Genomic DNA, 27,193 nt, shown 5'->3' with positions numbered 1-27,193 from the left:
TCAGGAGAGACTGGCAGATGTCCCTTGCCATGGAGACAATCTTTTTGGGGACAAGGTGGAAGAGGTCGCAGACCTTATCAAGAAATATACTGATACCATCAAGTCCCTGTCTCAGCCTCATCCTTCTTCATCCTCCACATTGTGGAGGTTTTCTGGAGGATATAGAAGAAATTCCTACTACTCTCAAAAGGGTAGGTATACCTCTTCTTCTCATCCTCAGAAACAAGCCTAGGCCCAGCACTCCCGTCCTCTTCAGCAGAGGGCCCAGAAACTGCAGCAAGCTCCCCTGTTGAAGCCAGAGATGGGCTTTTCACTGGCTCCAAGAGAGCAAAGCCGCAATAAAAATGTCAGTCTTGGACGTCTTTATGGTGGGAGGGAGGGAGGCTGAATTTTTTCCAGGAAGTGTGGCTCCTTGTAACCTCAGACTGATGGGTTATGAAAATAGTCTGGGTCAGTTACACTCTTAATTGGCAACAGAAACCTCCAGATTTCCTGCCAGGAGCGACATTCTTCAGCTCTCAGCACAGGAACATTCTAGTAGAGGCTTCACACGGAGGGACTTTGGTCTGCTTAGGAGTCCAAGTTTCAAATTAATCGCTTGGAGCTCTGGACGATATGGAACGCTCTAAAGCAGGGGTGTCTAACCTCGGCCCTCATCAGGTCAAGTTTCAGGGTTTTCCCAATGAATATGCATGAGATCTATTTGCATACAATGGAGGCAGTGCATGTAAATAGCTCTCATGCATATTCATTGAGGAAATCTTGATAACCTGTCTAGATTGCGGCCCTCAAGGGCTGAGGTTGGACAACCCTGCTCTAAAGGCTTTCAGAGATCGGCTGCTGAACCAAATTATTCTAATTAAAACAGACAATGTTGCCATGTATTATGTCAACTAGAAGGGTAAACAGAATCCTATCCCTTGTGTCAGGAAGCAGTTAGGATGTGGCTGTGGGCCACCAGTCATGGAATGGTGCTCTGAGCCATATACTTGGATGGGAATAGCCTCACAGACAGACTGAGCAAGATGATGCAACCACACGAGTGGTCTCTCAATATTGGCATTGCCCGCAAGACCTTCCGAGGGTGGGGTACCCCCTCGGTAGATGTTTTGTCACTCATTTCAACAAGGTCCCTCTGTTCTGTTCCAGATTCAAATCACTCAACAGGCTAGTGTTGGATGCCTTCCTCCTCGATTGGGGAGTGGGTCTCTTGTATGCATATCCTCCAATCCCTCTAATAGAGAAGACCCTGCTGAAACTTGAGCAGTACTAAGGAGATTCATTATCCTCATTGTGCCTTACTGGCTAAGACAGATCTGGTTCCCTCTTCTTCTGAAGTTGTCCTCCAAAGAGCCGAGGAGACTGGACTGTTTTCTGACTCTCTCATCATGCAGAAAGAGGGATCTCTTCTGCATACCATCCTTCAGTCTCTGATTGTCACAGCTTGGATGTTGAGAGCATAGAGTTTGAAACTCTGCAACTGCTTGAGGGTGTCTCCAGGATCCTGTTGGCTTCCAGGAAAGATTTCACCAAGAGGTGCTATATTAGTGGAGGAGGTTTGCCATCTGGTGTGAGGACAAGGACTAGGCCCTAGACCCTCTCGCTTGCCCTACACAAAACCTGTTTGAATACCTCTTGCACCTTTACAATTTGAAAACTAACTCTGTAAGGGTTCATTGTAATCAGTGCTTATCACCATGTAGACGGTAAGCCCACCTATGTGCAGCTTCTAATTTGCTTCAAGAGGTTTGCTGTTGATGGCCCCCCATCAAACCTCCTACTGTGTCATGGGATCCCAACGTCATCCTCACTCAGCTCATGAAAGCTCCTTCTGAGCCACTACACTCATGTCATCTGAAGTATCTGACTTGGAAGGTCTTATTTTTGGTGGCACTCAGCTTGCAGAGTCAGGCCCTAGTAGCAGATTCACCTTACTCAAGGTTTTATAATAGCAGAGTAGTTCTCCACATGCTCCTTAAGTTCTTCCCTAAGATGGTGTTGGAGTTCCATCTTAACCAGTCAGTCGTCCTGCCAACATTCTTCTCAAAACCTCATGGCCATCCTGATGAAAGCACATTGCACACCTTTGACTGCAAACAAGCCTTAGCATTCTGTCTGGAACAGCCTAAAGTCCATAGACAGTCCACCCAACTTTTTGTTTCTTTTGATCCAAAAAGGATGGGGACAGCCATCAGAAAATGCACATTGTCCAATTGGCTAGCAGACTGCATCTCCGTCACTTATGTCTAGGCAGGGCTGACTCTGGAGGGCCATGTCATGGCTCACAATGTTAGAGCCCATGGCTAAGTAGTCCACTTAAGATCAGCCTCCATTGAGGAGATTTGTAGAGCTGCGACGTGGTCATCAGTCCACACATTCACATCATATCACTGCCTACAGCAGCATATCCAACATGACAGCCAGTTTTGTCAGATAGTCTTGCAGATTATATTTGCTGTCTAGAATTCAACTCCACCTGCCTAGGCCCATTTTTCTTCTGCTCCAGGCTGCATCCTCACAATAAAACTGTATATAATTTCAGGTTAATTGGTTTCTGGTTGGCCTTGGTGTTGCAAACCCCTATTGTCCTTGTGTTGTATTTGGTGAACCTGGTAGCCAGGGATTCACATATGTGACAAATAATGTCCTGCTTGTCCTCGAAGAAAGCAAAGTTACTCAGCTGTAGAAGGAGTTCTCCGAAGACAGCAGGACATGTATTCTCACATCTCCTCTCACCTCTCCTAGGAGTTGTATTGTTTGCTATGTTATTATACTGCTGGTCCCTCGTGCTGGTCAGGAAGTTGCACATGTGCAGTGGGATGCTGCCCTTATTAGCCTTATACCTAAACCTGGAAAGCCATGTGATCTTCTGGATTCCTACTGCCCTATATCCCTGATTAACGCAGTGATAAAGATATTTTTCCATATTCCAGTGGATGGATTGGCTTTTTGTCTCCCTGTATTGGTGGGAGCAGATCAAGCGGGCTTTGTGAAAGGTCGCCAGTCGGTAATAAATGTCCGTAAATTGCTCTTGGCTATGTTACATTGCAAAGCACAGGAATTACGGTTGATGATGATGAGTCTGAATGCAGAGAAGGCTTTCAGTAAAGTGCGGTGGCCTTTTCTGTTTCAGGTCTTGCGATTTGTAGGCATTATGGGTTGGTATTATGGGGTATTGTAGGCTCTTTATGCATCTCCAAAGGCCTCCCTCCTGCCTAATGGGATTCAAACACCTTCTTTTCCTATTTACAGTGGCACTCGTCAGGGCTGTCCTTTCTCCCCTCTCCTGTTTGTACTCTCTTTAGATCCTTTTCTTTGTACCCTCTGAGTGATGCTGGATCTCCAGGGAGTAACTGTGGGTAACACTGTTTTGAAAGTTTTGGCTTTTGCCGATGACCTCCTGTTAACCTTGACGAATCCGCAAAGCTCTCTGCCTATATTATTACGCTTGGTGGAGGAGTATGGGGGACTGTCCAGCTTCTGTCTCAACTTGTCCAATCACTTGTGCTACCTTTACCGAGGGCTGTTAAAGATTCCTGGGTCAGTCACTTTCCTCTTACCTGGGTGGAGGTTCAGATTACTTATTTTGGGGGTGGTCATCCCTTCTAACCTTGATCTTTTGTATTCTAAGAATGGGTATCCTCTGGTTCAATCTATTGGGGATAAATTGACAATGAGGAGTTTGTATCCTGTCTCTGTTATGGGACATATCGCCCTTTTTAATAGTTTACTGGCTCCTAGTTTTTTCTATTCCTTTCAAATGTTACCTCTGTATTTAACTAGGCGGGATGAAAAGTGTTTGCTTCAACTCTTTCAAACCTTTTTATGGAATAAGAAGCGGCCCCGCTTGTCTATTGATATTTTGAAGATTCCTCGATTACATGGAGGCTTGGGGCTTTGAATTTAAGATATCTGTCAATTGCCAGTGGTATGAGGCACATAAACAATTGGTTTAGGAATACTCCTTTGGAAACCAAACTGATACCCACTCTTCATTTTAGCTTCTTGCTTCATACCACTAGCAAGGTATTGCCCTGTGAATTTAAACAATTTGGATTGTTTTGTTGCCCCTTGCGGGCAGTCTGGTGGTGGTTCTGTCAGCAGCATCAGTTCTCTGTGGCTGTCGTGCCCTTTTTGGCAATTCAGCACAACCCAGACTTCCCTCCTGGTGGAGACAATAAAACATTTTATATTTGGGCCACTAAGAGGCATATTTTCAAAGCACTTAGCCTTCCAAAGTTCCATAGAAACCTATGGAACTTTGGAAGGCTAAGTGCTTTGAAAATATGCCTCTAAGGATCTTAGGATTTTGTTTCAGGTACATACTGAAGATGGCAAGCTGAAACCTTTCTCTGAATTACAACAACAGTTTCAGCTCTCTGCAGTGGACCATTTTGCCTACTTGCAATTAAAACATTATGTACACTCCCTGCCTGCCCTGGTAACAGTTATGTGAGGACGTGCAAGATACTGTTTCTTCTGCATTTACTTTGGGATCCCAACAGTGAGTCCCTTTATCCTTTCACCATCGTTGTCTATTGGCTACTACACCTGACACTGACTTTTCTTGACTGACTTTCCTTTGGAGCCAGAACTTGCACACTGAGCTAGCAGAAGACTTATGGACTTATGATTCTTTCGGACTTGTTTTTTTTCCTTGAAATACGTCTCCTCTGATGTTATTTCATTTGGAGATGACTACAAATTTCTTCTTTGCCTTTATGTATATCCTCGCAGAGCCTTTCAGGCAGGGCTTGCTGTCCCAAGTGTCATCAACAGGGTGTCTCCCTTGGACATATGTTTTGGTTCTGTCATACTGTATTGTTATTTTGGAAACAATTAGTGAACTACATTGCATGGTGATGGCATCGCACACTGCGTTGTGAGCCACAGCTAGTTTTTGGTCAGTATGACCTTTATCACCGGGTTTGTGTGGCTTCTTGAGCAGAGATTCTCTAATGGCAAAAAGGACTATACTCCTTCTCTGGCTGTCTCCAGAACCACCTTCCCTGTCTCTTTGGAAACAGCAGATGATTCTATTATTGCAGATGCAGCGGTTTGATGTACAGGATTTTCAATCAGCTAGAGGACTTCGTTTTCAGAGAATCTGGGAGAAATTTTGGTCCAAGTTAACTCCTCAAGCCCATAGTATTATCCTGAACTTGCCTTTTTGAAGTGTTGATCTTTCTCTCTTAACCATACTATGCCCTATAAGGGTTGGTTGGGTGGGAGGATGTTGTCCTGGGAGAGAGTGGAATTGTTTCCTAGTCACTAAGTAATATAAATGTGGTGCATTCACCTTTGCCTTGTAACATGTTTGCTGTTAATAAACATGATTTATACATGAAAACAAATCAGAAAAACTATTTCTTCACTCAGTGTATAATTAAACTCTGGAATTTGTTGCCAGAGAATGTGGTAAAAACTGCTTAGTGGGGTTTAAAAAAGGTTTGGATATCTTCCTAAAAGAAAAGTCCATAAGTCATTATGGGGAACTGAGAACTGAGTTCGATTCCCACTTCAGGCACAGGCAGCTCCTTGTGACTCTGGGCAAGTCACTTAACCCTCCATTGCCCCATGTAAGCTGCATTGAGCCTGCCATGAGTCGGAAAGCGCGGGGTACAAATGTAACAAAAAAAAATCCACTTCTTATTTCTAGGTTAAGCAACATAAAATGTATTATATTGTTGTGATCTAGATTGGCCACTGTTGGAAACAGGATACTGGGCTTGATGGACCTTCGGTCTGTTCCAGTATGGTAATGCTTATGTTCTTTTGTTCTTATGAAGCTCCACACTCACTAGACCGGTATACTGAGGTCCGGCACATTGTTGAGTTCTCTCTGAATAAGTGTTGAATTCTCTGTGCTGTCTTCCATTTCTGGGATAAGCTGACCTGTCTCCCTGAAAATTACAGCTCCCAAGACCCTGGATTAATTCAAGCTACTTTGCATCATAATGGGATGGAACTAAAAAATATATTTATCTTATCAGCCCATATGACAGCATGGTGGGAGGAGGTCAGTGATCACTGGGGGATTTAGGGGGGGGTCATGCCTTTATCCCTCCAATAGTCATCTGGTCAGTTTGGGCAACTTTTTGGCACTTAGTCATTATTGACCCAGGTCAAGCCAAAAATGTCCTATTTTTTGCCCTGGACATTCTTACAATTACATTATCACAGAAAAATGTCCAAATCGTAAGCCTACCCTAGTCCCACCCCAAAACACACCTATAACATTCCCCCTTGAGGTTTAGATGAACTGCATAGAAAAATGTCTTTAAAATGATTTTCGGAATAGTGATTTGGATATTGTTGCAAAAAGAAAAGTCTATCTGCCGCTTTATGACTTTTTTGTTTCAAAAATAAGCCTTAGTCAAAATTTAACATACGGGGTTCAACCTCCACCATTTATCCCCCTCCACTCTGCCAGTCTAAGTCTTGCCTCTACAAATGAATGATCTGAGATGGCTGTTGCCTATATATTAGCCTGGATTAACTGCGAGAGCATCCCTTTTGAGAGCAATGAATAATCTAGTCAGGTGTGTAGTTTAAGTGCTCCTGAGGAATTCATGATTCTCCATGTGTCTGTTGATCCCAATTCAGATATTAATAAGTTTACTCTCCTCTCACTGTCTTCGTTTGGCATTCTAGCAGTCCACTACAGGGTTATTTATGATATTAAACTCTCCTGTAACTATTGGTTGCTCTATTCAGCTATTCTTGCCACCAGCACTAAGAAAAATTTATACTTGCACACATTCATTACAATAAGATCTTCTGTCCCTGCAATAATCTTATCACATATCTGCCTTCTGGGTCTTGCAGGATTTTTTGTACCTCTTAGGTGACACTTTTGTATATTAAAATAGCCACTCCTCTCCATCTAGTATTGAAAGTTGACAACCCCAGTTCTCCAAACCATCCCTTACACAACTTTGTGCATTCACCTTGTGTCAGGTGGGTTTCTTGCAAAAAGGCTACATCTGTTCTTTCGTTTTGTAAGTGTCATAGTACCTTAGTTTGCTTTATGGGAGAGTGCATACCCAACAAAGAAGATGGCAGCTATTTAACACCAAATTCCAAAACAACAAAAGCTAAACCACTTGATTTATATTGCTAAAGGATCGAATCTTCAGAATACCAAAAAATACCTCAGTAAAAATGGCTAATAATACACATCTCAAGAAGACTTCCAGCTGATCTTCATTTAATCATGGGTCAAAAAAAACAAACTCCATATTCTAACAAACTTTGAAGAAACACAGCCATAAATCTTCATAAATAATAATAAAAAAAAGCATGAGGATTTCTTTATGTATCACTTTCTTTCAAGAATGTAATGCTTGATGATAAATATTGTAAATAATAAATAATAAAAAAAAGCATGAGGATAAGTAAAATCAGAAAAAAAAGTCAGCACTGATCATATGCAATACAAAAAAAAGCTCTTATCTGCAATCTCCAAATGTGCAGACTAAAACTTCTCTTGCATCCATATTCCAATAATGGCTCCTGTTTCGCTTCTTGCTGCTTCAGGGTAACTGGAAGTGAATAAGCCTAGGTTTGATTCCAAAATTGTTTTGGTGTCAATATCGAGAGGCCCGAAATTTGAATAATCTGCTCACCAACTAGATGTAAAAGGATCTTATAACATTCAAATTGATGGAGTCCTGTAGCTGTATTTATCTATACCCCTCTCATTCCATGTGAGCAATTTAAGTTCAGTCATTACCCCCTGGCTTACCAATGATGTTTCACTCCTTTTGACCCATTAGTGCTTTAAAGACTCCCCAGCCTGGCCCCCTCTGAGCAATGTTTAACTATTTGTTCTGCCAGCTTGAGTTCAGGTTGTCTGTATCCGAGGTCTTTATTGTCTATCTCCACTATCATTCTTCTCACATAGTCACTTTTTCACCCACTCCCTTCCTTCTCTTACTCTTCCCCCAACTCTCTCTCAATAGCCTGTTTCCCCAGCTCCCTTCATACCCTCGGCCTCTCGTATCCCACACACATCCTTGTGTTAATAAACTAGTCTCCTTCACTTTTGTCATACATCTAATATCATCCATCCCCATCCAGCTCAAGGTAGCCCTACTTTATCCATTCAAATAGTTTCCCCCATCTCTCCATGGATTTCATGTGACCCTCTCCATATGTACAGATTAACCCAGCAGTTAGCTCTTTGTACCTGTATAACAACCCCCCTCCATGCTCCAATCTATTTCATTGTTAATTTGTTACCTAGTCCAAATGTCACTTCCTCATTCTATAAAAGGGTATAAATGTTTGATGTATGCCCAACATGCTTAGGTGATCTTTGCCTGAAAGCATACTACCATCCCAGCTCCTTTTCTCTCCACTCTTCCCCAGGTTTGCACATGGCTCTTTTCCTCCCCAAATACCTTGGAATTGATGTCACGTCCGTTGAACAATAAACTCCTACCTGACAATACCGTTCTCACGACCATATTTGGGGGGGGGGGGGCCCTTGGACCTTAGTTCTTTATCAAACTGTTACAAAAATTGACCACTTGTACACAAAAAGTTTCCAATAGCCAGTATATATAGAGGAGGAGAAACAAAACTTCACAATTAAGAAGCAGATTAATGAAATAATCAGATTGATGAATAGTATACAGTTTTTTTTAAAGTATCAATTATACAAATAGGGGAATAAGACTGGGAGATTGCTAGCAAATCTAATTAGATCCCATAAGATACTATCATATATAACCCATATAAGACAAGTTACATACTTGGGAAGAGAAGAAAGCAGAGAAGCAAAAAAGACTTGTGAAGAAAATGAGAGCCTGCACATCTCTGAAATGACACTGTTTATTGTTTGCAAAGCACTTGATGATGGGGATGTTCAAAGTGGTTTACAATCTGAACAAGAAAAAAAGAAAAGGAACACCATCAACTTTAAAGGAAAGAAATAAGATTTTTTTTTTAAAGTCAGGTCATTTCATTGATCCCAATGCCACAGCAGGGCAAAGGATCAGAAGAGTCACGGTTTAAGGCAGTGGTTCTGAAACCTGATCCTGGAGGCACCCCAGCCAGTCAGGTTTTCAGGATATCCACAGTGAATATGCTTGAGAGAGATTTGCATGCACTACCTCGACTGCATGCAAATCTCTCTCATGAATATTCATTGTGGATATCCTGAAAACCTGACTGGCTGGGGTGCCTCCAGGATCAGGTTTGGGAACCACTGGTGTAGGACAAGAGGAGCCAAAAATCTTGCTGGAAGAGGTAAGTTTTTAGGGCAGCTCTGAACTTTAAGTAGGAGGGCACCTAGAGACAGGGTGACAGAAAAAAGCAAAATGGCAGGAAAACTTAAATTAAGAACGAAAGACAAACGGGATAGACAGATAGCACAAGGAGCAGACCAGACAATACAAAGTGATGAGTAGGGATAGATAAGATGGGACAGAACCAAAGAGGATTTTGTGCATCAGGGTCAAAATCTTGAACTGGATTCGATACTGAACAAGAAGCCATTGGTGTTGAAACAAGAGTGGGCTCATCAAATTGAGAGGATGTAAATGGCAGTGTTTTGGATAGATTGGAGACATTTGAGTAAACCAGAATTTAGGCCAGCATAGACCACATTGCTGTAGTCCTGGCGACATAGTACTGCGGAGTGGAGTATTTTCAGATAAAGTGGAAACGGCATAGGACAAAGAAACAAGACTTGGAGACACATGAGATATGTTGATCAAAGTGAAGCTTCTGATCCAGATGCATGCTAAGATAGTGAAAGGAGGTGACTAGGGGAATAGGAGAGTTGGAGAGGAAGGTCAACCAGTAAGCCAGCAGGCAGTTGTCTTAGAGGAATTGAGAATCGGTCGATTTTTGCACAGCCAGAAAGAAACTCAATTTAAACAAGATTGGATATTCAGGAGCTCTAAGTGTTCAGGATCATGAAAAAGAGAGAAGGTGGATATCGATCACGTAATTATAGACAGAAATGTTGTGATTTTGAATTAAGGTAAAGAGAGGCCTCAGATATTAAAAAGAGTGGGAGCAAGAACAGAGCCATGTGGGACACCACAGGGGAGGGAACAGGTAGCGGAGGTAGTTGAGGATATATTTACAGAGTAAATATGATCTGAAAGGAACAACTGATACTACTTGAACTACACCAGAGAAGCCAAGGGAGGCTACCTGCTGAGGAGAAAATCATGATCAGCTAGGTTGAATGCAGATCTGAGATCCAGAGAGTTGGTTCATGGTATCATGGCATCAGCTCATGGAAAGTACGGTAGACTTGTTTTCAATTTGTGTTGTATCTTTTGTCCTTATTCCAATAAGGATATGTTTCAAATCCTCCAAGATGACTGGGGAAGGTAATAGCAAACTGCCTCGCTAATAGTTTGCCAAGGAACCATCACACAGCGGTGGCCTTCATAAGTCATTACCCTTTATAATCTAATTAATATTTGAATTCTATGAAGTGACTTTGCACGTGCTGTGGTGCTCATTGTTTCTCCCAATAGACATTTGAAGGCCAAGTCTATAAATTGGATGCTGACTTTTACGCACATTACATAAATGTTCTGAGTACTAGTCCTTATACACATATGTGTGCATATACGTAAAGTGCTAGCAGGGTGCCAAAGCTTCTGTAAATGCCTTAACATACATAGAGGCTTATTTTCAAAGTTTAGACTTTGTAAGTCTAAATGCTTTGAAAATGCGCCTCATAGTGCTTTTTGCAAGGGAGGTAGATAAATGAGTGGCACATAACTTAAAGCAGTGTTTCCCAAGTCCAGTCCTGGAGTACCCCTTGCCAGTCAGATTTTCAGGATATCCACAATGAATATGCATGAAAGATTTGCATATAATGGAGGCAGTACATGAAAATCAAGTTTATGCATATTCATTGTGGATATCCTGAAAACCTGACTGGCAAGGGGCATTCCAAGACTGGACTTGGGATACACTGATTTACAGAATACTGTAGTTACGCATGTCTCTGCCACATTAAGTACCTCCTTTATGGTTGGTGTAACTGTGGGTGCCTAAATATTAGGTGCATTGATACTGGGTTACACTTATATTCTATAACAGAACTTAGGCACCTACCATATGGCCTTGGGGTGCTGAATTGGAGGTGCCCAGTTATAAAATTGCCCCCTTCGATATTCTGCAGAAACAAATAACATCAATAATAAAACAATATGAAATTAACACACTATTCTTTTTTTATAACACAAGGGACGTCCTGCCTTTCACTCTGAAGTTGCCTCACTGTATTGCTGTGGCCCGGACAGAGGGTGAACTTGAAGATATTGCGCAGCTAGGACTTAGTAAGTATAAGAGGTCCGATAGGCTGCGGTCTCACAATTTCAGTAGTCATCTTTTTAGAAAATAATGAAGATGAACTTGTGTCTTTGACTTGAGACAGCAACAGCAGCAGATAGCTTAGTGCTATGTCACTCTTATGAAATCTGTATTGCATGTTACAACAGCAGCCATTAGTAATTTTACCCATGATGCTTTGTATAAAGAGAAAACAAGTTGAAAAGTGCCCTCTTTAAGTAGAGTACAACTGTATATTTCCTTTCTCCCTATCCCTTCGCCCTGCCAAATATATGTGCTACCTGTATTTTAAAAAAAAAAAACCTCCCCTTCTCTGGGCTCTGTACCACCTTTCCAGAGCCCTCCTCCCAAGTTCCCCCACCCAACTTCACTGTATACCCGGTCCAAAGAGGCAAGAGCAGTGACCAGCTGCTCCTACCCCATACTATTACCATATTCAAAATAGCACTGCCCTCAGGTCAGCTCATACAGTTCTGAAATTCATCTCTCCCATTCCAGCTATTATGGGGAGCAGTGACAGCAGCAGAAACTTTGCAGCTCCCTCTACTCTCCTTCCGAATACTGAACTGTGTACTCTGCTGCTTGACTAAGGGGCATTCAGTTGTGTCCAGATGAACACTCACCAGTAGGTGCTTTTAGTTGTTGCAAAACATGCCTATAAAATAAAGAAAGTGGCTGCTATGATGTGGTGGTGAATTGCAAGCCAATCAATTAAAACTGGACTGTGAAGTTTCTTTTTCACAATCTGATGCATGCTCTTGAGTGTCTCGGTATATGTTTACAGAGCAAAACAAAAAGCACAACAGGACCTTCAGGAGCGGAACAATGAGAAATTCTTTATTAGAAAGACCTGGCGTCAGGGGTCACAGTCTTTGGTGGTTCTGACAGCGTTTTTTTCGCATCTGCAGGACTAAGGCTAATGCTTCTATTCTATGTTTTCCTAAACGCACGTATTGATATTTGTAGTGGGATCACTTTCTCACCCTGTTTAGTGGCAGACCTGCGTTGTTTTGCAAAGAAACATTGTGACCTCGAATTGTCACCGAAACACGGCCCATGTCAAGTACATAAGTATTGCCATACTGGGAAAGACCAAAGGTTCATCAAGCCCAGCATCCTATTTCCAACAGTGGCCAATCTAGGTCACAAATACCCAGCAAGATCCCAAAAATATACAAAACATTTTATATTGCTTATCCCAGAAGTAGTGGATTTTCCCTAAGTCCATTTAATAACGGTCTATGGACTTTTCCTTTAGGAAGCCGTCCAAACCTTTTTAAAACTCCGCTAAGCTAACCGCCTTTACCACATTTTCTGGCAACGAAATCCAGAGTTCAATTACATGTTAAGTGAAGAAACATTTTCTCTGATTCGTTTTAAATTTACTACATTGTAGCTTCATCGCATACCCCCTAGTCCTAGTATTTTTGGAAAGCATAAACAGACGCTTCACATCTACCCGTTCAACTCCATTCATTATTTTATAGACCTCTATCATATCTCCCCTCAGACGCCTTTTCTCCAAGCTGAAGAGCCCTAGCTGCTTTAGCCTTTCCTTGTAGGGAAGTCATCCCGTCTCCTTTATCATTTTCGTCGCCCTTCTTTGCACCTTTTCTAATTCCACTATATCTTTTTTGAGATGCGGCGACCAGAATTGAACACAATATTTGAGGTGCGGTCGCACCATGGAGCAATACAAAGGCATTATAACATTCTCATTTTTGTTTTCCATTCCTTTCCTAATAATACCTAACATTCTATTTGCTTTCTTAGCTGCAGCAGCACACTGAGCAGAAGGTTTCAACGTATCATCAACAGCGACACCTAGATCTCTTTCTTGGTCCATGACTCCTAACGTGGAAGCTTGCATGATGTAGCTATAATTCGGGTTCCTCTTTCCCACATGCATCACTTTGCAGTTGCTCACATTAAACGTCATCTGCCATTTAGACGCCCAGTCTCGTAAGGTCCTCATTGTCCCACTCCTGAAGGTCCTGTTGAGCTTTTTATTTTGCTTTCTTTGGATTGGTGTACTTTGCACCCTCTCTTTTCTCCTTGTCTGTATGTGTTTGTTTATATTATTCAGCCAGCAAAGCAATTTTAGCAGTCAAGGGATGTTCTTGGCTGCTTAAATCGCTTGTGCAAAGCTGTCTGATGATATTCAGCAGCGTTTAACAGGTTAGTGCCACTGAATATCAGCATTGGCCGCTAAACTAAAAACTAGCTATTGTGGGCAGTCCAGGGGTGGAGTCAGCACTTATGCAGTTAATTGTTGATATTCAGCACTTAACTGCCTAAGTTAAGCAGCCAAATTGGACCCCATAAAACACAATGCTTTCATTATGTGGTGTTGCACTTAACTGCATAAAAGAGAGCCAACCGCATAACACCAAATATTCAATGCTGGTGCCTGGACATGGCCCAGCATTGAATATCCAGGGATAATGCTGCTAGTGGCTAAAAAAAACGCTCACCACCGCTAGCTAAATATCTACCTTTGTGAGACCCCGAGCAAGGGTTGAGGGTGGGCTATTCTTTTTTTTTTTTTTTCCTACTGATTTACAGATTGTTGAGCTTTTTCCTTCTTTTCCATATCCAGAGGTCCTCACTGTTCGTATTTGTACACCTACCCCTCTAGTTCTCTTCTTGTTTTACTGTTCACCATCTTTAACTATTGCTCAATGGGAAGCTTGCACTCAGATGATTGTAGAATGTAGATGCAACTTTATGCTACTCTAATGTTCTTACCATGGGTGATTTCAATACCCTACTCACCCTCGATCATGGTCTTTCCTGTCTTTCTTAACAGATCTCGATTTACATCAGTGGGTTTCTTTCCCTACGCATCAGGCTAGTCACACGTTGGACCTGGTTATAACTCCAGCTAATTCTTCCCTTCTACACAATCTTCTTTCTCCTTTTATTCAGGTTCCCTGGTCCGATCACTTTCTTATCCGTTTCCCCATCTTCCTACTCTCCCGCCACCAGTATGGTCGGGGCACCTAGCTTATGTTGATCCTGATTCAGTTTTCCCTTCACTATTCTCCTTTCTGTCTGACTTTGATAATCTAAACCTTGGGGACCAAGTATTTTGTTTCCATTCAACATTGTCTTCTCCACTAGATCAGATTGCCCCTTTAAAATAGTCCAAACTTCCTCTCATTTGCACTAAGAAACCTTGGTACCATCAACCAAGCAGCTGTTCAGTAAACAGCCTACTCCAACGCCCACAACAGAACAAGCCTGCCCAGTTTAAACCGAACTGCAATGATTTTGCTGCATACTTTGCAAACAAAATTAAATCCTCCGCCAGGATTTACAGGCAATCCCACCTAGTCTCCAATCAGTTAACCAGGAGTGCACAAACTTGCCCCCTCCTGACAGATACATATGGGACACTTTTAATCCAATAACAGAGGAGAGCCTTGACAAAATCCTAAAAGACCTTCGACCAACTACCTGCGCCCTCGACCCCTGCCCATCAAAGATAGTGCAGCAAGGCCTCGTAGAAGGCGCCACAACAATTGTGAACTCCTCTCTTTCTAATGGGCAACTATCAACACATTAAAAAGGGCAGTGGTTCACCCTTTGCTAAAGAAAAACAACCTTGACCTCACCTTCTGATAAAGTTCTGGTTCTTCATCCTAGCCAATCTGGTTTTAGGACTCACCATAGCATGGAAATTGTTTTAACAGCTGTTCTATATGAAATATATTCTCATCTGGATAAACATAAAATAGTTCTAGCCGTTTCTTTAGATCTCTCTGCCCCATTTGACTTGGTTGGCCATAGCTTATTGCTCACACAATTTTCCTCCCATGGCATTTCTGGAGTAGTTCTTGCCTGGTTCCTCACTAGCTGGACCTGTAAGGTTGTAATTCCCAACTCGGTTGCCTCCCCATGCCCACTAACGTGGCATTTCCCAAAGCTCAGTTCTGTCCCCTCTTCGTTTTAATCTGTTCTTATGCCCACTTGCTGCTCTTATACAATCAACTGGTTTGTCTTCCAATTTTTTATGCTGATGATATCCTCTTACTGTATTGCACAAGCTCCATTAATCCTATTCTAGGTTCTCTGCAGAACTGTTTAGATTTAGTTTCTCAATGGCTTTCAGATCACAAATTGGTACTCAACAAACAAAAAAAAACAACTGTGGCCTATTGGTTTTCTGGTACCTTGACTGTACCTACTTCTCTTCTCTGTCTCTTTGGTACACACATTGCTCCAGTTGATTCTTTTCAGTATTTGGGAGTCATTCTAGACTCGCTTGATTTTCTCCCCCCATGTATCATATCTATCTAAAACTTGTTTTCTCTTGCTTAGACAACTACGCACTATACGCTACTATTCTGACCAGACTACTTTTCACTCTTTGGTCTTGTCCCCCTTAGTCTCAAGACTAGATTATTGTAATATCATTTTCCTTGGCTGTTCCCATATGAACATTAAAAAGCTTCAATCAATCCAGAACACTGCTGTTAAAATGATATATCATTCTAAAAAAATATGATCATGTTACCCCTCTTACAAAATTTTCAGCGGTTACCTATCATAGTAACATAGTAACATAGTAGATGACGGCAGAAAAAGACCTGCACGGTCCATCCAGTCTGCCCAAGAAGATAAATTCATATGTGCTACTTTTTTATTTGTACTGTCCTCTTCAGTGCACAGACCGTATAAGTCTGGCCAGCCCTATCCCCGCCTCCCAACCACCAACCCCGCCTCCCAACCACCAGCTCTGGCACAGACCGTATAAGTCTGCCCAGCACTATCCCTGCCTCCCACCACCGGCTCTGGCACAGACCGTATAAGTCTGCCCAACACTAGTCCCGCCTCCCAACCACTTAGGAGACACACTTGTTTCATGACTTAGGACATAAGGGTAGTACCTTGGTTAATATTTCTGCTGGGATTCCCATCCGGATCTGTCTTTCCTTTAATTTTTAGCCATCTTCAGGTGACTTCCTTAAATCAATAGAAGAAACTCTAGAGGTTTTCTTTAATTGGGAGGGACCTCTTCCGGAACTGTTATAAAATAGGCATCTGGGATGCAGCCCGCCCTCTCCAATATGGCAGCTTTCACCTCCACATAGGTGGCCGTCCCAGCATGATTAACATCTTGGAATGCCATCTGTCTGCTACTGGTCAGTAAATGCCCTAGATAAGTGGTCCATGATAGTTCTGGTGAACCAGCAAGGCAGGCGGTTCTCTTGAAATTGGTCATGAAATAGTCTGGTTCATCTTCATCTTAATTTTCTTTAATACTGAAACCGGAGGGGTTGCTTGCAGGCTGGGAGCCTGGGAGCTCTGTTGTAGCTCTACCAGCTTCTGCAACACTGGCTGCTGCAGCTGTTGCTTTTCAAGATGCACCTTCATAAACTGTTGCTGGCCCTCCATCAAGGCCTGGAGTAGTTTTTCCATGTTTGTGCTATATCGCTAGCGGCCAGAACCCCCCAGTACACCAGTAAACAAAAATAAAACCTACCTGTCCGGCACTAGCTTTATGTGCCCCCCCCCCCCCCCCCCCCCAAAAAAAAAAAAAAAAAAAACTGGGGCAGGACTAACCCCTATTGTCCAATATCCCAACATAGTGGTGTTGATAGGCCCAGCACCCTGGAAGTCATGGATCCGGATTTCTCAAGAGAGGATAAGCTCAGTATGCCACCACTGTCACAACATGTGACACTCCAGATGAGGGTTGAGGGTAGACCTGTGAAATAACACAGGCAGACAAAAGGATATAAATGAAAACAAGTGTTTATTTAATTGAATCCTGAGGCCTGTTACATCACAGGACCAGGAACAAAAGATAGAACACCTGTGTAGTTCAATAAGTTGTCTCACAGAGGAGAAATAAAGCAGAAAGCAAAAGTAGCACTCAATCCCATACTTAAATTGATAAGAATGGAAATTCAGTTTTTGGTTTGAGCATAGCAATCTGAGATGTTATGTACTGCAACAACAGAAAACCATACTACTATTACTACTACTATTTGACATTTCTAAAGCGCTGCTAGGGTTACGCAGCGCTGTACAATTTAACATAGAAAGACAATCCCTGCTCAAAGAGCTTACAATCTAAAGGACAAATGAACAGTCAGTCCGATAGGGGCCGTCAAATTGGGCAGTCTGGATTTCCTGAAAGGTAAGAGTTAGGTGCCGAAAGCAGCACTGAAGAGGTGGGCTTTCAGCAAAGACTTGAATATGGGTAGGGAGGGGGCTTGGCGTAAGGGCTCAGGAAGGTTGTTCCAAGCATAGGGTGAGGCGAGGCAGAATGAGTGGAGCCTGGAGTTGGCGGTGGTGGAGAAGGGCACTGAGAGGAGGGATTTGTCTTGTGAGCGGAGGTTTCGGGCGGGAACGTAAGGGGAGATGAGGGTAGAGAGAGAGCGAGGGGCAGCAGACTGAGTGCATTTGTAGGTAAGAAGGAGGAGCTTGAACTGAATGCGGTATCTGATTGGAAGCCAGTGAAGTGACCTGAGGAGGGGGGTGATATGAGTATAACGGTTCTGGCGGAATATAAGACATGTGGCAGAGTTCTGAACAGATTGAAAGGGGGATAGATGGCTAAGTGGGAGGCCGGTGAGGAGTAAGTTGCAGTAGTCAAGGCGAGAGGTAATGAGAGCGTGGACGAGAGTTCAGGTGGTGTGTTCAGAGAGGAGAGGGCGAATTTTGCTGATGTTAAAGAGGAAGAAGTGACAGGTCTTGGCTATCTGCTGGATATGCGCAGAGAAGGAGAGGGAGGAGTCGACTCTGAGGTTGCGGGCAGATGAGACGGGGAGGATGAAGGTGTTATCAACGGAGATAGAAAGTGGGGGAAGAGGAGAAGTGAGTTTTGGTGGAAAGACGATGAGCTCGGTCTTGGACATGTTCAGTTTCAGGTGGCGGTTGGACATCCAGGCAGCAATGTCGGATAAGCAGGCTGATACCTTTGCCTGGGTCTCTGCGGTGATATCAGGTGTGGAGAGATACAGCTGGGTGTCATCAGCATAGAGATGATACTGGAAGCCATGAGATGAGATCAGGGAGCCCAGGGAAGAGGTGTAGATTGAGAAGAGAAGGGGTCCAAGGACAGATCCCTGGGGAATGCCAACAGATAGGGGGATGGGTGTGGAGGAAGATCCAAGAGAGTGAACTCTGAAGGTGTGGTGGGAGAGATAGGAGGAGAACCAGGAGAGGACAGAGCCCTGGAACCCAAATGAGGACAGTGTGGCAAGAAGTAAATTATGATTGACAGTGTCAAAAGCGGCAGATAGATCGAGGAGGATGAGGATGGAGTAGTGGCCTCTGGATTTGGCAAGGAACAGGTCATTACAGACTTTAGAGAGTGCTGTTTCTGTTGAGTGTAGAGGGCAAAAACCGGATTGAAGTGGATCGAGGATGGCATGAGAGGAGAGAAAATCAAGGCAGTGGCTGTGGACGGCACACTCAAGTATTTTGGAGAGGAAGGGTAGTAGGGAGATGGGTCGGTAGTTGGAGGGACAGGTAGGGTCAAGTGATGGTTTTTTGAGGAGAGGTGTGACTACAGCGTGCTTGAAGGTGTCAGGGACAGTTGCATTGGAGAGAGAGAGGTTGAGGATATGACAGATGGAGGGGGTGACAGTATGAGAGATGGTGTTAAGTAAGTTGGTGGGGATGGGGTCAGAGGAACAGGTGGTGCATTTCGAGGAGGAAAGAAGGCGAGCGGTTTCCTCTTCGGTGATGTCAGGAAAGGAGGAGAAGGAGGCCTGGGTTGGTTGGTTGGAGAGGGTTGAAGGGTGAAGAGGAGGAGGAGATAGCTTGGCAGTGAACTCAAGGTTGATCTTTTGCACCTTATCGCGGAAGTAATCGGCCAGTGATTGAGGAGAGCGCAAGGGGGGGTGGGAGCGGAGGGCACTTTGAGGAGGGAGTTAAGGGTGGCGAAGAGACGACGGGGGTTGGAGCTGAGAGAATTGGTCAATTGGGTGTAATAGTCCTGTTTTGCAAGGAGTGGAAGGAGGATAGCATGAATTTGTAGTGAAGGAAATCTGAGTGGGTGCGAGATTTCCTCCAGAGGCGTTCAGCAGATCGGGCGCAGGAGTGAAGGTAACGGATGCAAGGGGTCAGCCAAGGCTGGGGATTAGTACGCTTTGAAGCGGCCGGGGGGGGGGGGGCGAGCCCCCGGATTGGTTTTGGTCTGATAAATGCACGCATCGCGGGAGGTCAGCGCTCGTCGGCATGTATTAGCTCTAGAATTACCACAGTTATCCAAGTAACAGATGGAGCAATCAAAGGAACCATAACTGATTTAATGAGCCATTCGCAGTTTCACTGTACCGGCCGTGCGTACTTACACGTGCATGGCTTAATCTTTGAGACAAGCATATGCAAACCATTCTAACCAAGCATGCCTAAGTGTAACAATATAAGCAAAAATAAATAATATAGCAAAGAATCAAAACTGCACATCCTTGACTGGCTACAATTGCTTTATATACAGTACAGTCTCAATTATCCGACCATCCAGCATATCTGACAGACCCCCCTAGGTGTTTTCATCGTGTTGCCATTAGGAAGCATGTGGCTTCTCTTCCTGTTTTACAGCGTCACACGCTGCAGGGAAGCCATCTTTGAGCTGAGACTGTGCTTCTCTGCAAGAAATCATGCTTTACAGCTGATACTCCTTCATGCACCCCTAATCCTTGTTAAGAAGCGTGTGGCTTCCCTTCCTGTTTGTGATTTGAGCCTATGCTGTGTATACGGCTCTGTATTTGTTCTCAAATTGCCAGCGATACAACTTTTTTCATCTTTGTTTTCCATTTCTGATTAGTGTTAAACAATATTTTAATTAAAGATACCCTATGCCTGTTGTTCATGCATAAAGTATGCTTTCCGTGCATTGTTAGAGGGGTTCCCATTGTTTTCCATGTTATCCGACTTTTCACTTGCGACAGTGGGCCAGTCCCGTTTATGTTGGATAATCAAGACTGTACTGTATATCTATATCCATATTAGAATGGATTGATACAAATAAAGAGTGAAAACAAAAGAAGTGCAGATAGTAAGTTAAATATATGCAATAGTGAACAAAATTGGAGTTTGGTGGCTGCAGGGCTATGTGCAGAGAGTCATTTTGAAAAGTAAATCAATATGGAGGCAATTCTACAGCTTGGTGCCTCCATCTAGGTGGCCTGAGCATATGCAGTGTGAACCTATTCTATAATAGACTGTGGGCACCCAGGCGCTCTTATAGAATACTAATATATTGATGTGCTAACAGTTATGCATCCACAGCTACGCCAACCATAGACCTTGCTAGCACTTTCACGGGAAGTGTACACTTCTGTGCATAAGTGCTAGCATTCTAGACGTTTATGCATGCAAGAGGCACATTAATGTGGACACCTAGATTATGGAATTTCCCTTTAGCTGACCTATGAATATAGAACCAGCCCTAACGGTGAATAGGTTGGGTAATTCTCAAAGCTTTTTACATGAGTTAACAACTGTTCACCTTCAAAAAGCCCTGCAGAAAATTGCACTACAGGTCAAAAAAAAGGGGCAGGGTTAGGACCACAGGGGGAAAGTAGGTGTGGAGCTTTTTATTTTAAAGCACATGAAAATGCCTACATGTACTATGCACCCTGCTGTTCTTCCTCCCCCACCCCACCTCACTCATTCACTCTCCAGGCTTATTTATTTATTTATTGCACTTATATCCCACATTTTCCCACCTATTTGCAGGCTCAATGTGGCTTACAAAGACCTGTTATGGCATCGCCATATCAGGGTAAAGAATACAATTGGTGTTACACAGAAGTCAAGGAAAACAAGAGGATCTGGTCAAGCAGTTATAGAAAGATATATTCTGAATAAAGGTGGATAGGTGTTGAGTTAGAGTTAGTTATGGATTCTCGTGGTAGGCCTTGTTAAAGAGAGAGGTTTTTAGAGATTTGCGGAAATTACTTAATTCGTTGATCGTTTTCAGGTGACTTGGGGAGTGCATTCCATAACTGCGTACTCATGTAGGAGAAGCTGGACGCGTGCGTTAGTTTGTATTTTAATCCTTTACAGCTGGGGAAGTGTAGGTTAAGAAAGGTGCATGACGATCTTTTAGCATTTCTGGGTGGCAAGTCCACGAGATCTAGCATGTAGGTCGGGGCGTCTCCGTAAATGATTTTATGCACAATCGTGCAGATCTTGAACGCAATACGTTCTTTAAGTGCTTTAAAAGAAAAACTCAATATAGGGCTTTTCTTTAGAAAAAGTGTGTCTGCTGTACCTGCATGACTGTAAACCGATGTAATTTGACAATTACCCTTTGAAATTACAGTAAAAATGTTTCCCTTGCTAAGTTATATGGTTTTCTGCTTTTTCTTTGAAAAGTCACCTATGCTGAGATGCTCCCTTGTGCTTGTATATCATCCAAATAGAAAAAATAAAGGTCACTACTTTTTAAATATCTCAATATACAAATAGAATAAGATTCTCAAAAAAGATTCTGTATTCTATAGTGGACCATCATACAAACAGAACTACCAGAGAGTAGACTGCATAGTCATTGGTCCATCTTAGAAACATTTTTGTAAAACTTTATATTATTTTTTATTTGAAATACATGTTCAAACAGTATTTCAAAATATACTTGAAAAGATGCTCTACTTAGCTTCTAAATGACGTACTCCCCATAAGTGATAACTAATAGCATTCTGCGCTGGGCTCTGTATCAGGGTGCAATGTTAGGATAATTCCTTAGATACATGGAAGAATTCTACTAATGTTGAAAAGAAGTACCCCACCCTGATGCACAGCCCAGCTCACCAGCTCAATACACGGTTGTGTTGATGCTATGGGGAATAAGAAGCTACATATTGCTTCTTGTCAAGTATATTTTGCAATTTCCTAAGCTGGACCAATGTTTAGACTGCTTAGTCCTCCACTAAAAGTAGGTTGTAATCTCCAGTAGTTCTATGATGGCCCTTATTTATTTATTTGTTACATTTATACCCCACATTTTCCCATCTATTTGCAGGCTCAATGTGGCTTACAAGTAACCGTAATGGCATTTGCCGTTACGGTTGATAACAAATACAAGATTGTGTTGTGGTCAGATGAAGTAGATGTGATTCAGGCGTCATTGGGTTGAGGGGAATAATGATAGTAGGTTGTCCAGTACGATCCTTGATTATGTTGTGTTGCTGGGTGTGGGTAGTTATGTTGGTTCGGAGGGATAGGCTTTTTTGAAGAGGTGAATTTTTAATGATTTCCTGAAGTTTAGGTGGTCATGTATTGTTCTCACAGCATGCGAGAGTCCATTCCACAGTTGTGCGCTCATGTAGGAGAAGCTAGATGCAAATGTTGTTTTGTATTTTAGCCCTTTGCAGTTGGGGTAATGTAGGTTTAAGTATGATCGCGCTGATCTGGATCTGTTTCTAGTTGGTAGATCGAAGAGGTCTGTCACGTATCCTGGGACTACGCCGTAGATGATTTTATGGACCAAAGTGCAGATTTTGAAGAAGATCCATTCTTTGATTGAGAGCCAATGCAGCTTTTCTCGGAGGGGTTAGCGCTTTCGAATCGTGTTTTACCATATACCTTGTGCTTGTATAGCATTGTTGTGTTAAAGTAATCCTGTTATTCCATCCATGCAAAACTTCTTTTGGGTGCCACATTACTGGTTGCTTTCACCCTAAGCCCGTATTATTTTCTTTCCAGATGAGTGAAGAGACACATTCTACATGTTCTGTCCACAATTGTGGAAGAAATTAATGATAGTTTTACATTAGAATGCTTTTTTTCATGTGTGTATGTATGCATGCTGACAAGGGCACAAGTTCCTTTTTTGCAAGTCTGTGTATAGGGATTTCTCTGGACATATAGGGCCTCTTTTACAAAACGGCATTAGTGATTCTTGCACAGCAAATGAGAGGAAGCCTATAGGAATTGAATGGGGGCTTCCTCTCATTTACGGTGCAGGAATTTCTAACACACCTTTGTAAAAGAGGCCCTTAGTGTGTGTGGAGCAAGGCAAAGTTGCGATGAACACATTTTACACCAGTCTTAGAGCAAGCATAAGTTTGTATAAGTGCATTTATGCTATTGGGATATTGTACCTATCTTTAAAACATGTATGTTGCCTTTATAAAATGGGAGTGGTTTTGACCATTTATAAGCAGCACTTATAACCCCCATCATCTGCACAAGGGCACATTGAGCAAGGTGGACTTTTAAATGACCCAGTGCTGAACTGCTTCTTTAATACTTTATTTCCCTATTTTATTTTGGACAAAATAATTTTTACAGATTTTTGGTTCCAGTAAATAACTCTAAATAAATCTAGGGATTTATTAACATATTTAACTTCTGTTCAGCACCATTGTCTGGATAGCTCCTGGGACTGACAGGCCACCCCATCACAATTCATAAGGCATTTCAAATGTTTGAAAACGGTTAAGAAAATAGAGATGTCAAAAGAATTTTACTACTAGCATAGGGCTCCTCCTGCTTTTAAGGGCTTGCATACACTGTTGTGTAAGGTGGGACTGAAAAGCTTCTAAAGACTCAATTATGCAGAAAAGAAATGGCCCTTAAAAGCTCCCTGGGAGCTCCTCTTTACTTGGGGACTTAGATTATGACCCTGTGTATTTTTTTTTCAATAGTAAGTTTGTCTAACCATATGTTGTTTCTCCAGAACCAAATGTGTAGTTGATAACTTATGGGCTCAAAAAGATTTCATTTGGTTAACAGGCTTTTGATTGGTTTCATATGTAAAAATGCAGAAGAAAGCCTTTAAAGCAGTTTTCATTAATCATCTGTTTCAGGCTAGGAAGTACATTTTTAGCTGTTTTTATGCTTACTCGTCAAATCTCAGATTGTGTAATAAACCACTGCTTTGCAGCTGTCTTTCAACAGGCCTTTACGAAGGAAGGTATGAGAGTAGAACAAAGTATGTGAGTGAGATCTTGAGACTTTAAAGTCGTTAGTACCATTTTAAAACTTTATATAAAAAGCAAAAACTTTTTGTAGAATTATCCACCCAGCGACTAACACCTCCCCCCCTTTTTTTTTTCTTCTTCTTCTTCTTCAAAGCCAATGCCCACTCAGCCTGTTCACTTCGAATGGGCTGATAGAACGTAAAGAACTAGTGATGGCATTTGTCCTAGCAGGGCTATACATGTTCACCCCGCAGAACAAAAAGCAAGCGTCAGAATTTCTTTACTATCAAAGTGCTCGGGGTGGGAAGAATGTTGAGAGGTAGCGCTTGAAAAACAAATTCCGGCCTGTGTTTTTGAATGACTAATCTCAAGCTCTTTAATGCTTTGCAGATTTTTGGACGGTTCCAGCAAACAAGATCGCCGCCAACCCTGCCTGTTCCAGGCCCCTCCCACCGGGCGGAGCCTCGCCTGAGCCGCGCCTTATAAACGGAGTGCAGACGCTGCGGACCCGGACGCCTTCGGAGCTGGAGTGCGGGCCGGGCAAGGGAGCCCTGTGCTTCATCAACCCGCTCTTCCTGCAAGTGCACAGCCAGGACGGCGGCGAGAACGGCGGGGCTGAACTCCGGAGGCAGGGCACAGCGGGGTGGACCCGGTCCCCGCCCCCTCCCCGGCCCCCGCCGCCCCTCCTCCCCAGCAGCCCTCGACCGCCGGCTGTCTCCAGCAAGCAGGGGGCGGCGAGCATGCCCGAGACGACGGTGGCCGCAGAGTCCCCCGGGAGGAAGCCGGTTCCCGTGCCCCCGCCTCGCCTCAAAAAGCAGGCGTCCGTCTCCTCTTCTCCGGTAGACTGGGATAGCAGGAGCCACCCCGCCTCGGGGGCAGCGGCGAGCAGCGGATCCGAATCGGTGCTGCTGAACCGAGGTGGAGGCGGGAGGCAGCAGAGGCTGAGCGACATGAGCATCTCCACGTCGTCGTCCGACTCGCTGGAGCTGGAGCGAAGGGTTCCCCTGTACTGTTACGAGGCGGACAGCAGCTTCGAGGACTACGAGAGCGACCCCGAGAGCATGCCGCCCCCCCTCAAGCCCAGCAAGAAGCGGAGCAGCTCCTTCGTGCTGCCCAAGGTGGTGAAGGCGCAGCTGCTGAAGGTGAGCGGCGTCTTCACCTCGCTCATGACACCCGAGAGGAGGATGGTGCGCCGCATCGCCGACATGGCTCGCGACAAGCGCACCTATTTCGGCTGCCTGGTGCAGGACTACATCAGCTTCTTGCTGGAGAACAAAGAGTGTCACGTCTCCAGCACGGACATGCTGCAGACCATCCGTCAGTTCATGACCCAAGCCAAGAACTACCTGGCGCAGAGCTCGGAGCTCGATCCTCCCATTGAGTCTCTCATCCCCGAGGATCAGATAGGTAAGACATTGAACACGGTGGGGGTGGGGGTTCCTTGTTGGGTATAGTCTGGCACCGGTACATCTGTAGTTCCTAGTATTAGTTGCTAGCAATGACAGGGAAAGGAGGGGGGACGAGTTCCATGACACCCTTAACCTATCCTGGGCTGCAGAGGCTACCTAGGCAGATGTAACTAATGATGTGCCTAGACTGGCCTCTTTGGCATTGACAGTTTTGTCTTGGTGTGGACTGATTTTACTGTTCTTATAATGAATGCTTTCTGATAAAATAGTTTCAAGTAGTGTGGGGGTAAATGTTATTGTTTATTGTGAAGTCAGTCTACAACTGAACCAGTTTCAGCACAGCCTTTTCCGTATAGACTCTTCTGAAGAAAAGCTGGATTGTGCAATTTAGTTGAAACATGTTTTAGAAGAACTACTGTATATTTAGTTATGGAAAAATTTCTGTGGTTTTGGTTGCCTTGAGGTTAGCTTTGAGGAGGAAAGAATTCAGCTTTGGCAAGGATATACCTTTTGTCCTGAAATGAAACTGGAAATAAAAATTTTTTAAACACTGTTGTTTTCTTATGCATTATGTATGTTTTTTGTGCACTTTTTCAAGTAGGCTAGGCTAACTTCAGTATAGCGGGTTTTTTTCTGATGAAATTGTGCAATAAATGTGTTTCTTTTCACTTTGGTTCTAAGCCACATGTAGGAAGTAAACAACTCTGGAAAGATATTTTACCCATGAGCTCATTCTCCAGGGCAGAAAGATTCTTTTCTTTGTTCTACACAGAACTAGCCTAACATTTTGTCTAGAGTAAAACTGACCTCTACAGCCAACAGATGAATCCTTTTTACTGTTTGTTTATGTTTAGTTTTTTTTTTTTTTTTGTCACATTAATAGATGCTATAATAGATTTCACTGTATCTTTAGGCCTGTACAGACCCAGAATACTATGGGCTTTAAAATAAATTCTCCCTTGTCTGGCTAATATCTGAAAATGTCACCCTAATAACTGACTCTTTCCCAATAGTTTTAGAAGTGATATAAGCATTCTTTCCTTTGTATCTGCTCTCCCAGGTTAATATGGATTTTCATTAAGGAGTTGTATACTGTGGCTTTTTCTTCTTTTCGGTGAATGCAAAATTGTAATAAATTTGGAACTATTCCAGAAACAGAATTCTCCATGTTTATTTGTGAGAGGCAACTCTTTATACAGCAGTGCTGAAGGTCAAACTCATCTACTGTACTTATAACAAAAGTATGTGGTGAAAGTGATCTCCGCTTGAATATTAACCGGTTTTGTCAATGTATAATCTTTTCTTTGAAGACATGAATTTGAGTAATTTTCCGTATGTCTTCGGTAGTTGGGCTGCTTTTGAACTTGCATTTTCCACTTGGAGCTATGCCACAATTGTAGCTGCTGTTTGCTCAGCAATTTACAGTGCAATACTGTATAGAATGTGGGTGAGGGCATGTCAGCTTACAGTAAGACATTATTTTGTTTTTAATTTATGTGGTTTTAAAGTAGCAGTGGACATCTGAACAATGTTGACTTGACTCGGACAAATGACGTGTGCTTT

The 27,193-nt window shown here is 43.1% G+C and overlaps 1 protein-coding gene across 2 annotated transcripts in view; it reads left to right on the top strand.

Moving 5' to 3' along the window:
* Nucleotides 1–27,193, top strand: part of RIN2 (Ras and Rab interactor 2) — a 147,487-nt gene that overhangs the window by 84,436 nt on the left and 35,858 nt on the right. For both annotated transcript variants that reach the window (XM_030196231.1, XM_030196232.1), the window contains exons 6-7: nucleotides 11,224–11,315; nucleotides 24,612–25,628. In XM_030196231.1, the coding sequence (XP_030052091.1) occupies nucleotides 11,224–11,315; nucleotides 24,612–25,628 (1,109 nt within the window). The remainder of the gene's footprint in view (nucleotides 1–11,223; nucleotides 11,316–24,611; nucleotides 25,629–27,193) is intronic.

This window comes from Microcaecilia unicolor, chromosome 3, assembly GCF_901765095.1.
Source record: "Microcaecilia unicolor chromosome 3, aMicUni1.1, whole genome shotgun sequence".
Lineage (NCBI taxonomy): Eukaryota > Metazoa > Chordata > Amphibia > Gymnophiona > Siphonopidae > Microcaecilia > Microcaecilia unicolor.
This window is presented reverse-complemented; position numbering and strand designations above follow the sequence as displayed.